The 14,870-nt window shown below is 34.5% G+C and overlaps 1 protein-coding gene across 4 annotated transcripts in view; it reads left to right on the top strand.

Annotated features, from left to right (window-relative positions):
- Positions 1 to 14,870, top strand: part of KHDRBS2 (KH RNA binding domain containing, signal transduction associated 2) — an 840,272-nt gene that overhangs the window by 821,612 nt on the left and 3,790 nt on the right. For 2 of the 4 annotated variants that reach the window (XM_043962345.1, XM_043962344.1), the window contains one exon: positions 4,208 to 5,266. In XM_043962345.1, coding sequence (XP_043818280.1) covers positions 4,208 to 4,298 — 91 coding nt within the window. In that variant the 3' untranslated portion in view covers positions 4,299 to 5,266. Of the gene's footprint in view, positions 1 to 4,207; positions 5,267 to 6,320; positions 6,382 to 14,870 lie in introns of those variants that run through there. The other 2 variants (XR_006352721.1, XM_043962346.1) reach the window with 2 other exon arrangements.

Below are 14,870 nucleotides of genomic sequence, written 5' to 3'. Positions count from 1 at the left end.
GTCTTAGAAACAACCTATTTATAGAATCACGTTCTCTGCTAGTCAATGGAAATAATTTCTTTCTGGCCCCTCCACCGGCCTTTTAAAACTCCTATTTACTTTCTCCACATGCCTACTATCACATACATATATAAAGGTCCTATATACCCACAATATGAAATGGAACTTCTAAAATAGATATGGCTTATAAAACACAGTATAACAGAGGTTAAACCTCTAAATTTAAAATCCAAGTTATGGTTAATAGCATTTTGTATTAATTGATTTTCACATACTTATTATATTGAATAGCTACAGCTAGGTGTTGCAATGGATAGAGTCCTGGACCTGGAATAAGGAAGACTTGAGTTCAAATTTGGCTTCAGACATTTACTCCCTGTGTGACTCTGGGCAAGTCATTTAAGCTCTGTCTCCAATGATTTTCTCATCTATAAAATGGAGATAATAATAGCATCTATTATTTTTGGTTGTTTTGTACATAAAATAATACTTGTAAAGCACTTTGCAAACCTTGAAACACTGAATTATTACTAGCTGCTGCTATTGTTTTTAGCAATATCCCTCCTATTGATTTTATATAATTCTGAAAAAATGTAATTCAATAAGCTAATCAACTAAATCTGGCAGTCACATAAAAGTGGGTATCTTCAAAAAGTTGAAACAGAAGTAAAAGAGTATATATTTAAACATAAGAAAAGCTCAAAAGGGAAAATACATTAGAAAGTAAACATATAATAGCTGATTAATAAATATTTGTTGAATGATGAATGAATACCAATGTCATTTAGCATGATCTAGCTTTTGAAAATGTCAAAGAACCTGAAGATGATAATTCTCAAATTTTCTTTACCTATGATATAATGCATGCTTGAAAGCAGGGGTTCTTAACCTTGGAATCTATGCAAAGATTTCAGTGGGTTCATGAACTTGAATGGGGAAAAAAATAGAACTTTATTTTCAATAACTGCTAATACTTAGCATTTCCTTTAATAATGTTAAAACATTTTTGTGCCAAGGGGTCCATAGACTTACGCTTACTGTCAAGGGCATCTATAACATGAACAGGTTAAGAACCACTGGCATAAAGTAATTTTTTTCTTATTCAGAAACCAAAAAAATAATCAATGTCTTCTTTGATTCCCTCCCCACACAGCTTGATTTTATTCCAACTTCCTATTTATCATTAGAGTTTCCATGGTACAGAGGAATAAACATTGGACTTTAGAATCAAAGAACCGGGTTTCAGCCCAGGGTCTGTCACTAATTGGTTATATGACTTTGACTTTGGAAAAGTCACTTCATATCTCTCTCTCTCTCTCTCTCTCTCTCTCTCTCTTTCTCTGTGTGTGTGTGTGTGTTTCACTCTGCATCATTGTTACAACACAGTCTCTGTCTTTTTACATTATATAATGTTGTAATCAAATTATTTTTAGTCAATTCTTCCTGTTTCTTGATTGCCAGAGTTACCTCTTCCCACCCCCATAGTTATCAAAAAGGATGCCACAGAAGTAAATCTATTGTCCCTAAATTATCTTAGACTTTCTGGATAACAGCAAAATTACTCTTGTCCTTTGAAGGCAACACTGAGAACAATTGTCATATTGTCCTACAAAGAACACCTTGAGTTTGATTTTAAAGTTGGAATTTTGGGCTGAAGAGACAACTGTTCTGATTCAGTGTAGCATTTCTCATTTTCTTTTTATTTCCCCATTCTCCTTTCTTTCCATATCATTTAGAGCAATATACAGAACTCAGAAAGGCACACTGACTTCTGAGAGTTATAATAAAACCCAATTTATTCACTATCATCAGAGAAAGTATTCTGCCACTTTAAGTACAGAAACATTTAAAATCAATAATTTGGTGGAAATATTTCTCAAAATGTATTCTGTATCTTCATGACTTTTAAATAGAGTAAAGTGATACTTCAGCACTTCAAAGGTTTGCAATTTCTTTCATGTTAATAGTCCCTCCACTGATGTAACTCGAAAACCTCTAAGTCTGAGTAGGTGATCACTTCAGGAGTTATTATGGTCAAAATACTCATCACCCATTGGCTAACCTTCAGTTCTTAGATCACACACTTAACTCATTACTAAGTCTGGACTCAAAATTTTCCCAGCTTACCTGTACCCACAAAAGCTTGAGCTTATCAGGCATATCCTTGAAACACCAAAGTTATGTACCTCTCCATACCCAAACCCCTTCCAGAATAAAGCACTGGATTACAACACTAGAGTGAGGAACACAAATTCAAAATACTGCCTCTAACACTGTCTGTTAGACCTTGAACAAGTCACTTAACCTCTGTATGCCTCAATTTCCTCATCTGTAAAATGGAGATTATAGTACCTATGTTACAAGATTGCAGTGAAGATTAGATGACAATAGGGTGGACACAGTGGATGGACCATGGGACCTAGTCAGGAATACCTGAGCTCAAATCTGACCTCAGACATTTACTCCCTGTATCTCTCTGGACAGGTCACTTAAGCTGTCTGCCAGTAAAATGGTGATAAAGAAAGCACTGACATCCCAAAGTTAATGAGAATAAAATGAATTCATATTTGCCAAACACTTTGTAAGCCTTGAAGCACAATATAAACGTTAGCTATTATTTTAATGAATAATGTCCTTAATCAATCAATCAATCAATCAATCAATGTCTTTAATAAGCTTCTGCTTTGTATCAGTCACTGTACTAAGCACTGGGATACAAGTACAAACAGTGAAATAATCATTGACCACAAGTAACTTATATTCTCAGGGAAGAGATAATCAAAACATATTGAAATCTACAAAGCTTACCCATAAAAGTGAGTTAATACATCTACCCATTGGTTTTTCTTTTTCTTTTTTTAAGCTATTGATTTTTCATATTTAAATCTTTCATTTAGTTTCTGTTGTTTTTCAGTAACAAAATGATTTGATAAGTAGTTTTCTGAAAGGGCATCCATTGTAAGAGTGGATATACCCTTTCCTATGTATTGAAAAGCCTAAGCTTTGAAGCAGGTTGGAGTTTTTTGTTTGTTTGTTTGTTTGGTTGGTTTTTTCACTGCCCAGTCACCTTGTCATTTAGGATCATAGAATCAAAACTCTAGAACTGAATGGGACTTTAGTGGCCATTTAATCAAAGGGTCATAGTTTTAGAGTTGGACAGGATGTTGTAGGCCATTAAGAACAATCCCCCACTTTACAAAACAGTCAACTGAGACACAAGAATTTTAAGTGACTTCTCTGAGACAGTATAGACAATAAATATCAGAGTTAGAATTTGAATCTAAGTCCTCTAGCTTCAGAGTCACTACTTGATTCTTGGTTATATTCTGAATTTTGAGTTTGCTGGGAATCTAATTTCTAGATAAGTAGGAAATTGCTTTATACATATAACATATAAATCTATTTTAATCATCCATGTTTCTTATTTAGAAACCTTTTCAAAAAAAACATAATTTCTGAATTTATTGGCATTGGGAAGCTTCTTGTGAGGACTTCCCTTAAACAGGGTAGATCAGTGACCTCTGCCAGAGTTTTAGAATTAACTGGTATACTGACAGGTCAAATGATTTACCCAGAGTCCTAAAGACAATATGTATCAAAGCTAGGACTTGAACCTAGGATTTCCTTACTGGAAGTTCTCTATTATAACACATAGTGCCGCTCTGAAGTAGATACACCGTGTGTGTGTGTGTGTGTGTGTGTGTGTGTGTGTGTGTGTGTGTGTGTGTGTCTTATATCACTCAATTTTTTCATAACTTAGAACTAGCTCAGGCTTCAGACTCTGCTATTCATTCAATTCTAGGATTCTTCAGCTCTTGGTCCATGTAAAAGCCTTAATTAGAGTACAGCTATGGAATAATCTGTCCTAATGATTCCCTTGGCTATCCAGTGTCCCATTTTAGCCCCTCACCTTCACCCCCCCCACACACACACATATACACTTTATATTATAGCAGATTCTCATGCTGCCTCCCACCTCTTCCCCCTCCAAAATAGTTTCTTTCCCACCGGCTCATTCTGTTGTATTTGAACAGGTTTAAGTCTGGAAATGTTTAATAGTCTTACTGTCCACTGGTGAAGATCAGTAGTTTTAGCTTTTCAGAGTGTTAATATTTTTTTCCTCTCTTGGCCAGGTACTGTGTCTACTATTCCATTATTGAAAATGAAAAATATTACATGTATTTTACTGTCTTTTTTTTATTTGTAGCACAAGAAGAATGGGCCCCAACCCGTTCCAGCCTAAAGGCACCACCTCCAAGGGCAGCCAGAGGGGGATACAGGGAACACCCCTATGGTAGATATTGAAGGTCTTCCTCATCTGTGACCTCACCTCAAAGACAATTAATAGCCTGTGGTCTCCACATAAACAGCAACAAGACAAGTAATAGTCCATTTCTTTTCTATCCTAGGGATTACTGCTCATGATTACCCCCTGTACTTCTTGTGTATTTCTTCCTATACTGTTGGCGTGACATTGACATTAGTATTATTTTATAACACGGACTTAAAAGACTTTGGCAAGCATCATCTATAAACCATTCAGTAGAATGATATACTCTTGGTTGTTTTTCATTGTTGTGTGTATTTTATTTCATTTTATTTTTTATTAAAAGAAAAAGCATGAAGCTGTTACCAGATCTTGAGTTTCTACCAACTAGTTGAGGTTGAGCTTTGTTTAGGGTTGCTAAAAGATTGTAATATGATTTTTGAACTAGATGATAATCAAGATGTAGATAAGCTGTTTTAACCTGTCTTTTAATATATGTTAGTTAGATGAAGATGTTCTATATTCAGTTTGTAAATTTAATTTTAAATGCTGTTTTAATGGGGTTGAAAACAAGCAGCTACTGTATGTATGTAGCTAACTGAATTTGTTCAGTGTTTTAACCTGTATTTGTTAAAAAAGAAAAAACCACATAAAGTTCCATGTGTAAGCTTCTCTAAATAGGAAACCACAATTTTGTCAAATATGTTTGCCATAATTTGTCAATAAAGCTGAAACCTTTTGTAACAAACTAAATTTGGAATTACTTGTTTTCTAGCTTTAAATGCCTGCTTTATTTCTTCTTCAAGAGATGCCTAAAATGTTTTCTATTTAAAATTACAAAAATGAACCCAAGTCTGTTTTAAGAATTTTGTGTAAGCCTTTAAAAAATTGTATTAATAACTTCTGGTTGTTAAATAATTTAAAAGTTAACAAACTAAACTGTTACATGAATCATGGTTAGTAAACACTAATGTATAACATGTTAATGGAAAAACTGGATTTAGAATAATAAATGGATTTTAAACTATCCTCTAAGCTTTATCTTGCTAAACACAAACTCTGATTGACTTGTTTGTATTAGCATGTCTCACGTGAGAATGTAATGGAGTATAAAGAGGTAAGATTACCACTTACCACTGTCTAAATGCCTAGTTCTTCAACCTTTGAGTTTCCCCTCACATTAAATATCCCATTCAACATGTAAGCATTGCATAGATTCACGTTCTTGTTTTCACTCCGAGGAGTGTGTTGACGGCATTTGCGTAGTTTCTAACAAATTGTTTTGACAAAAAAATCATCAGTGTCACTGGCCAGTTGTTGCTATTCAACCTCAAAAACTTTATTTGTAATTTTCAGTGCTAAATATCACCGCCCTTGAAGGCAGTTTAGAGGGCTGATATTTCTTTTGAGACTATCAGACTTGATGGCTGATGATTATTAAGGAAATATGTCGCAGGACTCAAAGGATGACTAAACGTTAAACAGGTAACACTAATAGTAACTCTGTAATTTTGAGTATGCAACAGTAATGTTAAATATTCTCAGTTATTAAGTTACTGATAGTTAAAAAAGTAAACCTACAAAAATATAACAAATAGGTTTATAGGCTATTAAAACAACTAATTAACATTAACTAGAGGCACCAAAATTATTTTACAATATATAACCCTCAAGGTAATAAACAGAACTAAAATTAGTAATAATAGTAATGCAACTCTTGCTAACATCAAATATATAACCTAAATTTTGATGGAGAAAAAAAAAAGCGAAAGACTTGATGGTAGGGATGGATGCCAAAACTGTTAATCTTTTAAAATACAGTTTTTTTGTTTACAGTGGCTTTTTGTCAATGTGATTGGTTTACTTTTTTGATGCGAATAAAGCATAGACATATTGCTGTTCAGTTTGTGAACAAAAATCTCTTGCAGCTGGAGTTGCATGCTAATAGCTTTATGAAGCGTGTCCTGTCATCTGAAAGTGAATATTGGTAGCATTTGCTTTAGTTGAATACTGTTGGGTTACATTCACTTTTTATTCTGTCTCACTATTCCAGGTTTCTACAAGCAAAGGGCACATAACTGAGCAGCAGATGTGATGTGTTAGGAAGTGTTCAGGTAAGCTTTTATTTTTCTCCCTTCTACTTTAAAATATGTCTTCCACAGCAACAGAATGTCACAACTGGATATGGCAGGAAGTGTGTACATTATAGGCTGCCGGTTACAATTCTGGTAAAGTCGAGATTGCTGCCAAATAAGCAGCTGTTTTATATGTCCTTTAAAGTCAGTAGTCTTTTCAAAAAACTTGACGCTAATTAAGTTTAACATTTACTGGGAACATTTTTCTGCCTGCACAAATTTCATAGCCAATGCCAATGGTTTTTAATATCTGATGCATGTTGATTTGTGAGTTACACTAATTTTCACTTTGGTGATGAAAGGCTAATGCTAATGCTTGATGTGTAAGGTTGGGAAAAGCCATGGTATGATACAATGGAAGAAAGATTGACTCTAGTATCAGAGGTCCTAAGTTCAGATTCTGACTCCAAGATTTATCTATTGTGTGACATTGGCTAAGTCACTTAACTTTTCTGGGCTTCAGTTTCCTCATCTATAAAATGAAAGATGTGGACAAATTAGGCCTCCAAGATCCCTTCCAGGTCAAGATTTAGGATCCTATGATAAAAAAATGATAAGGGGGCAGCTAGGTGTCAGAGTGGATAAAGCACTGGCCCTAGATTCAGGAGGACCTGAGTTCAAATCCAGCCTCAGACACTTGCCACTTACTAGCTTGTGACCCTGGGCAAGTCACTTAAGCCTCAGTGATCCCCACACACAAAAAGAAAGAAATTATAATAGTTATTTTCAATGGACTGACTAGGTTGATACTTTCATATTTTTCTCTTAGCTACATTCCTAGTATAGATTGATCTTCAATTAAAAACCGTCTTCATTTTTACCAATAATTTGAACCATTTACCTTAGTTATACTTTTACTGATGATAATCCCAAGGTTTTCCACCAAGGGAAGTGCTAATGAGATAAAACTAGAAATGGAATTTTCCCCTTGAAATATACCTATTTCTGAGAAAGTTCAATTTTATGTCTTCTTTCCTTTCTCAAATTGTTTATGCGTTGAAATGAAAAAGAACCATTTGCCTTTTCACATGACAAACCTTTTCACTTTTCCAGCTTGTTAAAATAACATTTGAAATATGAGTTTCAAAAAAGTCACCTCTGCCTTAGTACAGGGAAAAAGAGTTCCAGGTTTTTGTCATGCATTAGAAAAAGGAAAAAAAAAACAATCTAATTCCCTAAGTAAGGTATGAAAGCTAAAATGTGGTTTCAACTCCATCCTTGAACATTACCAGAATAATTTTCATTGTTGTATTTTGTGGGGTAAGCTTTAAAAATAATCACATATCAGAAAATGTTGATTGACTTTATTGATTAGAAAGCTTGCCCAACCTTTTGCTCTCAAACACTAGTCTTCTAATCATTCCTTAGGTGTGGGACTGGACTTCATGAAAGAGAACAATTTAGCCAAAAGAAGAATCAGGCTTTTGATTCCTGCCTATCCTTAAGGCAAAAGAAACAGAAAGTGTACCTCATGATACTCAGGCAACAGGGGATGAGGATGGATGTTGGACATTCTGGCAAAGGGCAAAAGATGCAAACAGTAAAGATGATTCCAATTTTCTTTCCAAGCTAGAGATTCCTTTTGACTCAGGCTTTGTAGTAACTGGTCTGATCTAGATCCATCCCTCAAGAGTGAACAGACTGATAGGACTTGATTCTCATAGCCAGTGACCTCTTAGGACTTCTCAAAAACATTATCAGAGATAGAATAGAAAGAAACAAATTTCTGTGGTGCCTTTTCCAGGCTAATAAAGTCCTCCTTAGAGTTCTTTCTCCCTATATATCCACCCCAGGTTCAAACCCCTAAATAGAATAGAGAACATCACTGAACATAACATGAAAATTCATACACACAAATATATATGGACACATATGTAGACACATGAACATATACACACATGCATGTGCATATATGAGAGGCATTTTGGCATAGCTGAGAGACAGCCATCCTCAATGTCGAGAAGATACCTATGTTCAAGGAGTGCCTCTGACACAAATTGACTCTATGATCCTAGGCAAGTCATTTAACTAACTTCTCAGTGCCACCAGGAAAAAGGAAAAGAATATATATTCAAGTGTACCACCTGTGATTTCACTGGTTTAGGGAACCTGCTCCATAAGAGAAACTCCCTCTGCCCATGCATATCCATAACTTAATAGTCTGAAAGAATTGTCTGGGGTAATGAGAAGTTAAGTGATTTGCACAGGGTCATGTATGTATTAGAGGTGGTCTTAACCCAGATCTCTTCCTTGTCCTGTGGCTTTCCTGACTCTATTTATCTCTATATCTTTGTCTCTGTCTCTCTCTCTCCCCCTCACTCTGTGTCTTTTTCTCCTTCCTTATATCTCTTCTTTGTTTCTCTTTTCCCCCATTTTCTCTTCCTCATTCTCTTCCCCTCACCCATAACTTCATACCTTTTGAGAGGGCTATTTATTGTCATAAAATGCATCTTAAATGAAATCATATCTAAAGGAATTTGGAGTAGTCATTACCAAGAACAGGAAATTAAACATCTATTACTGATAACATTGTATCATTCTCTAGTACCTAAGGTTTAGACTGTATTTATATATATATATATATATATATATATATATATATATATATATATATATATATATATATATAAAACCAAATAAGATTTGGTTAAAAGTCTATCTTTTTTTCAGTTATGGAAAGGAAGTGAGGTTAGTGAGAAAAGCCTTAGATCTTCAGTCAAGAAAGCTGGATTTAAATCCTGATTGTGCTACTTTTGAATAGCAGTGTGACAGACAAGTGACTTCACCTCTCTAAGCCCTATTTCCTCATCTGTAAAATATGAATAAAAATAATTTCAGAGCCTACCTTAGAGGATAATTTTAAAGAAATCTAAATTGTGGGTGATATAGATATAGATAGATAGATAGTTATTATTATTAAATATTCCTTGATGAAAAATTAGTATTTTGTAGATGAATTTGCATGGCATGTCTATGGATGCTATGTGACCTCTTTTAGTCAAAATTCAAAATGGTGACATAGTAACTTACTAAATCCCCCTGAGAAGCTAGCTAAATAATGTTAAAAACTCAAAGCATTATCCCTATTAAAATGTAACCAATAAAAATGTCATCATTTGGTATAATTTACTCATCTAGAGATGAAGGGATATTTTTATGTCATCAAGTTATTATTTAGTATCTATTCCAATTCAATCCAAAACACATTATCAAACACCTACTATGTGCAGGACACAGTGCAAGGATTTTAGAAACCAAGACAAAATGCTCTCAAAAAGTTTACAATCTACTGGGAGAACTCCCATACACAGAGAAGTAGATATGTGATCATTTTAGGAGGATAGAGTCTTTTCCATTGTATATTATTGCAGCATCTTGCATTTCTTCAATTTGAACTTATTAAATAAATTGGAAATGTTATTTTCTTCCTAAGACCTTAGATAGTCTATCTACATCTTTTGTGATATTATCACTATCTATTCTGCATTATAGTTATATTATATTCTTCATGTATTCTAGGCCCACATATTTTTATATTACAATACCCACTCCAATCCAGCCAAAACTCCAAGCACCTTGAGGGCAAGAACTATGTCTTTATTATCTTTGTACTAGGGCTAGCATCTGGCATGATGCTATGAATATAGCAGAGATGTAATAAATGAAAAATAGATGAATGTATGAATGAAGGAGATGAATGTACATTAAAAGAAATAATATATTTGAGACCCTATCCTTTAAAGTACTTTAGGTCATTTTTTTGTTTCTTTTTTTCCCCTTTTACTTGTAATAGAAAGCCTGGAATTGAAAGCCTCAAATATTCTATATCCTCTATGATTTTGTCAACCTACCATGTAATTTCAGGTTTATCATATTTTAAGTGCACCAAATGTCACATATTCTCTTTATTCCATAAAGGCAATGTCTAAAGTGCTGTCTAAAATAGCTGAATATTTATCAGATTATATGCATCCTATCTTGTTACAGTGCTACAAGCTAAATTGCCCAGAAATATGTAAATTTAGATAGTGTCATGTAAGGTAATATTTTATAGCACTTCAAAACATGATTAAATTATTTCCCACAACTCAAAAACTAAAGGGACAAATCTCTTTAATGGATATATTTTGGAAGGAAGGTTTGGAGATTGAACAATTAAGGTAAAGAAAATGATTTTTTGAAAAATTGTACATACAAGAGATTAAAATGGTATTTCATAATTAGAAAAGTCATTCCTTCCCAAAATGCAATGAATTTTCACTGGATGATATAAATCACCTATTAACAGAACCTTCTTATCACTTGTTTATGACAACTCATCAAAGGGAGCTATTTATTTGAATTACCTTCCATTTCTAAACACTATTCGACTGGTCCCTGTCATCCTCATTAGACATTCAGATTTCCTTATGAAAAGCCAAGATTCACAGTCTTGAAATATTGGCCATATTAGAAAGTATATAGACACTCTCTTACAAAGATAAAAGTTCCTTGAGAAGGATTGTTTCATTTTTTGTATTTGTATCTTCAATGTCTAACATAGTGTTTGGAACATAGTAGGTACTTAATAAATATTTGTTGCATTAGAGAAATTACTAATATGCTATTTTGAAAGAATACACATTTTAAAAAACTTATTGCTGTAATTATTTTGGTTTTGTATATCAAAATTAAGTACCATATGACAAGAGTTGCAGTCTCGAAAAACATTGCTTCCTTAACATGCTTGTGAGAAAGTTTCCCATTTTTAATTTGATGAATATTTTTTTAAGAATTAAAAAATAAACTAACCAGTCAGCTATCTATTATTATACCTCCCCAACTTCAGAATCTTTTTAATTCTTAATCTTGTCTTTGAAATACAGCTATGCAAAACCTTACTTTTCACCTTTAATATAAAAGACACATATCCTTTAAAAAACACTTTTGACCAATCTTGCCTCAGACACTTGACACTTACTAGCTGTGTGATGCTGGGCAAGTCACTTAATCCTTACTGTTCCCCCCAAAAAAGCAAAAACACTTTTGAGTTGGTCACTTATATAGCATATGAATTATCAGTATTCTAAATACAAAATAATATTGCTATTTTCCACATAATCAATGTTTTACATAAAATCCCCAATCTTTTATTCCTTTCTCCCACCTTATTTCCACCTCCTGGATTCCCTGGCTTTCTTTTTTTTTTTTTAATCTTTTTTTTTTTTTTTAGTGAGGCAATTGGGGTTAAGTGACTTGCCCAGGGTCACACAGCTAGTAAGTGTTAAGTGTCTGAGGCCAGATTTGAACTCAGGTATTCCTGACTCCAGGGCCGGTGCTCTATCCACTGAGCCACCTAGCTGCTCCTTCCCTGGCTTTCTTAAAATCTTAGCTAAAGTCTTACCTTCTACAAAAAGCCTTTTCAGGGGCAGCCAGGTGGTGCAGTGGATAGAGCACCGACCCTGGAGTCAGGAGTACCTGAGTTCAAATCCGGCCTCAGACACTTAACACTTACTAGCTGTGTGACCTTGGGCAAGTCACTTAACCCCAATTGCCTCACTAAAAAAAAAAAAAAAGCCTTTCCAGGCCTCCATAATTCAAGTGCTTTCTTCATTTAGATAATCTCCAATTCATCTTCCATTATCTTGTTTGTAAATAGCTGTTTGCATATGGTCTCTCCCATTAGACTGTGAGCTCTTAGAGAGCAAGAACTATTTTTTTTTGTATTCTTAGTACAATACTTACCACTTTAAGAGGTACTTAACTTGATGACTTGGACTGGCATCAGAATGCCTGTCATAAATTAGGTATAAATATCTTTTACATTGCTTCATTATGGAGGTGATCTGGGGTTCTTGAGGGCCAGTCCAGGATCTCAATGAGGTCTGGCAGATCATATCAAACCATCATTAGAGGTCCAGCAATATTTCATGACTGTAGTTTAATGTTGTTTCATGTTGGCTATGGAGCAATGGTTTATTTTAATCATAATTAACCAAGAGAGTCAACTAGTTTTCATAGGGGTTTTGATCTGTGTTGGTTCAGGAAGTAGCCACACTGATGAAAGCACAGGTGCAAGAAAGTTGGGAAGCATAGTGACATTTCACTATGGTCATGTAGGGGTTCCACAGATAAAATTTTGGCATATATAATCATATAAAATATATAGACAAAAAGATATTTATTTTAATTTGTTAGATTATTCATTTCATAGAATCTCAGAGTTGACAAGGACATTAGGAGGTCAATTGTCTTAACTAATTCTTGAACAACCATCTTTTCCACAATGACATAATTAACAACAACAACAACATAGCACTTTAAGGTTTGCAATGTACTTATATTATCATATTAGATCCTCACAACAACACTTTCAGGTAAATATTATTATTCTCATTTTATGGATAAGGAAATTGAGGCTGAGAGAGGTTAAGTGATGTGTCCAGAGTCATACAGCTTATAATTTCATAATTGTATGAAGCAAGATTTGGGTTTAGGTCTCCCTGATTCCAGGTTCAGCACTCTATCCAGTGTGCCACTGTGTGACCAGTAGTCATCCCATCTTTGCTTGAAGACATCCAATAAGAGGCACTCCACTATTTCAAGAAACAATGTATTCTACTTTAGGATAGTTCTAAATGACAGAATTTTTTTTCTTCTACTTTTTATCTACCTTAAAATGGTCTCATTGCACGACAAACATATAACTTCTAGATCTGTTTTCTGGAGTCAAGCAGGAAAAAAAACCCTAATCCTTATTTAACATGATACCTTTTCTATATACTTATAGGCAACAACCCCATCTCACTCCATTTTTCTCTTATCCAGTTTAAATATCACTACTTCCTTCAATACAGTCATTTTATTGCCGTTCAACATCCTAGTCACCTTCATTTGGATCTTTTCTAATTTATCAGTGCCATTGCTAAAATGTTCCAGTCCCAGAATGGAACACAAGAATATAAATGTAGTCTAATCAAGGAAAGGTAAAGCAGGATTTCTCTCTCTCTCTCTCTCTCTCTCTCTCTCTCTCTCTCTCTCTCTCTCTCTCTCTCTCTCTCTCTCTCTGTCTTTCCCCCTCCCCCCCTCTCTCTATATACATATACATACACATGTCTTATCCAATAGAATATGAACTCCTTGATATAGTTCCTGGCACATAGTAGATGTTTAATAAATGATTCTTGATTAACAACTCGGTAGACATGGAAACTATGCCTCTTAAGGAAGCTTGATTGTTTTTTGTTTTTTCTTCTTTGTTTTTTCAGAAAAGTACCAGTTTAAGTGTATAAATATCTCACAAGAGCTAACAACAAATCCTAAAATATTGAAAATATTTCCTGTAAATGTTCTATAGTGAGGTTGGTTCCATAGCTTCCAATCTGTGGAATGACATCCAAACACCTGTCCTCACCCGTACCGCACCCCCCCCCAGTCCCTCCTCATCTCCAAAAAGTTGAGGTTGCATAATTATTTCATTAAGTTCATCCAATGACAATTTAATGAATGCCTAATTGGTGTAAAGCATTATGCAGAGAGCTAGATTGGGTATTAGTGTATCATTTAAAAATTTATGAGAGTGCCTTATCTCTGTCCCAAATTGTAGGGAACTTAGCTGAGGTTTCTAATATATTGCTACTTAGAAATTAGAGGCTATAGCACCAGTTTTAGGCATTAAGCATTTGTTAAAGCATATTAAATATTAGTAAAGAGATAGCACATGGCTCAGAAAGGAGAGAGAGCTCAGCGTGGCAACCTCCTCCAAGTTCCAGGTAGAAGATAGAGAGTGTGAGCGTGTCTGAGTGAAAGCTTCCTGCAGGTCAGAGGAGAGGTGGCCCTTCCACACTGTTTCAAGCTAATTGGCTAGCATCATTCAAATCTACTGGTTTACTGGACTTGAAGAGGGTGGTCCATGACCTAACTTCCTTTAGGTAGTCAGGAAGGTCAATCTACATTTCGTTTGAAATTCTCCTGACTCTGGGCTGACCTTAAGAAAGGTCAGGCGAGGCTCTCTGGGTTAGGCCCTGGAGTGGGGGCCTCTGGGAGACTCAAAACCCCATTATTGTCTCACATTAGATTATTTCTTGATATGCTGAAGGGTATTTTTTAATCCACATGTAAAAAATACTCCATTTTATTAATTTCCTTAGGATTTATGTACAACTCATATTTCAGTGAGTGTTATATGACATTGAAGCTTTCTAATTTTGGCAAAATAAGATATTGAGCCATTTACCATCAGTAACTGAATGACCCACAGAAATATATATATATATATATATATATATATATATATATATATATATGTGTGTGTGTGTATGTGTGTGTATATATACATATATACACATACACACACACATAAATCCTTAATTGTCTTAATTGAAATAGAGCTTGTTCTGGGTAACTTTGCATGGCACTTTATAAAGCTGTGGGTATCTCAGATATAGATCATTTTCTGATCTGGGATTCTATAACTGGGAAACCTGATT

Source organism: Dromiciops gliroides, chromosome 4 (genome assembly GCF_019393635.1).
Source record: "Dromiciops gliroides isolate mDroGli1 chromosome 4, mDroGli1.pri, whole genome shotgun sequence".
Taxonomy (NCBI): Eukaryota; Metazoa; Chordata; class Mammalia; order Microbiotheria; family Microbiotheriidae; genus Dromiciops; species Dromiciops gliroides.
Note: the sequence above shows the minus strand (reverse complement) of the source record. Positions and strands in the feature narration are given on the sequence as shown.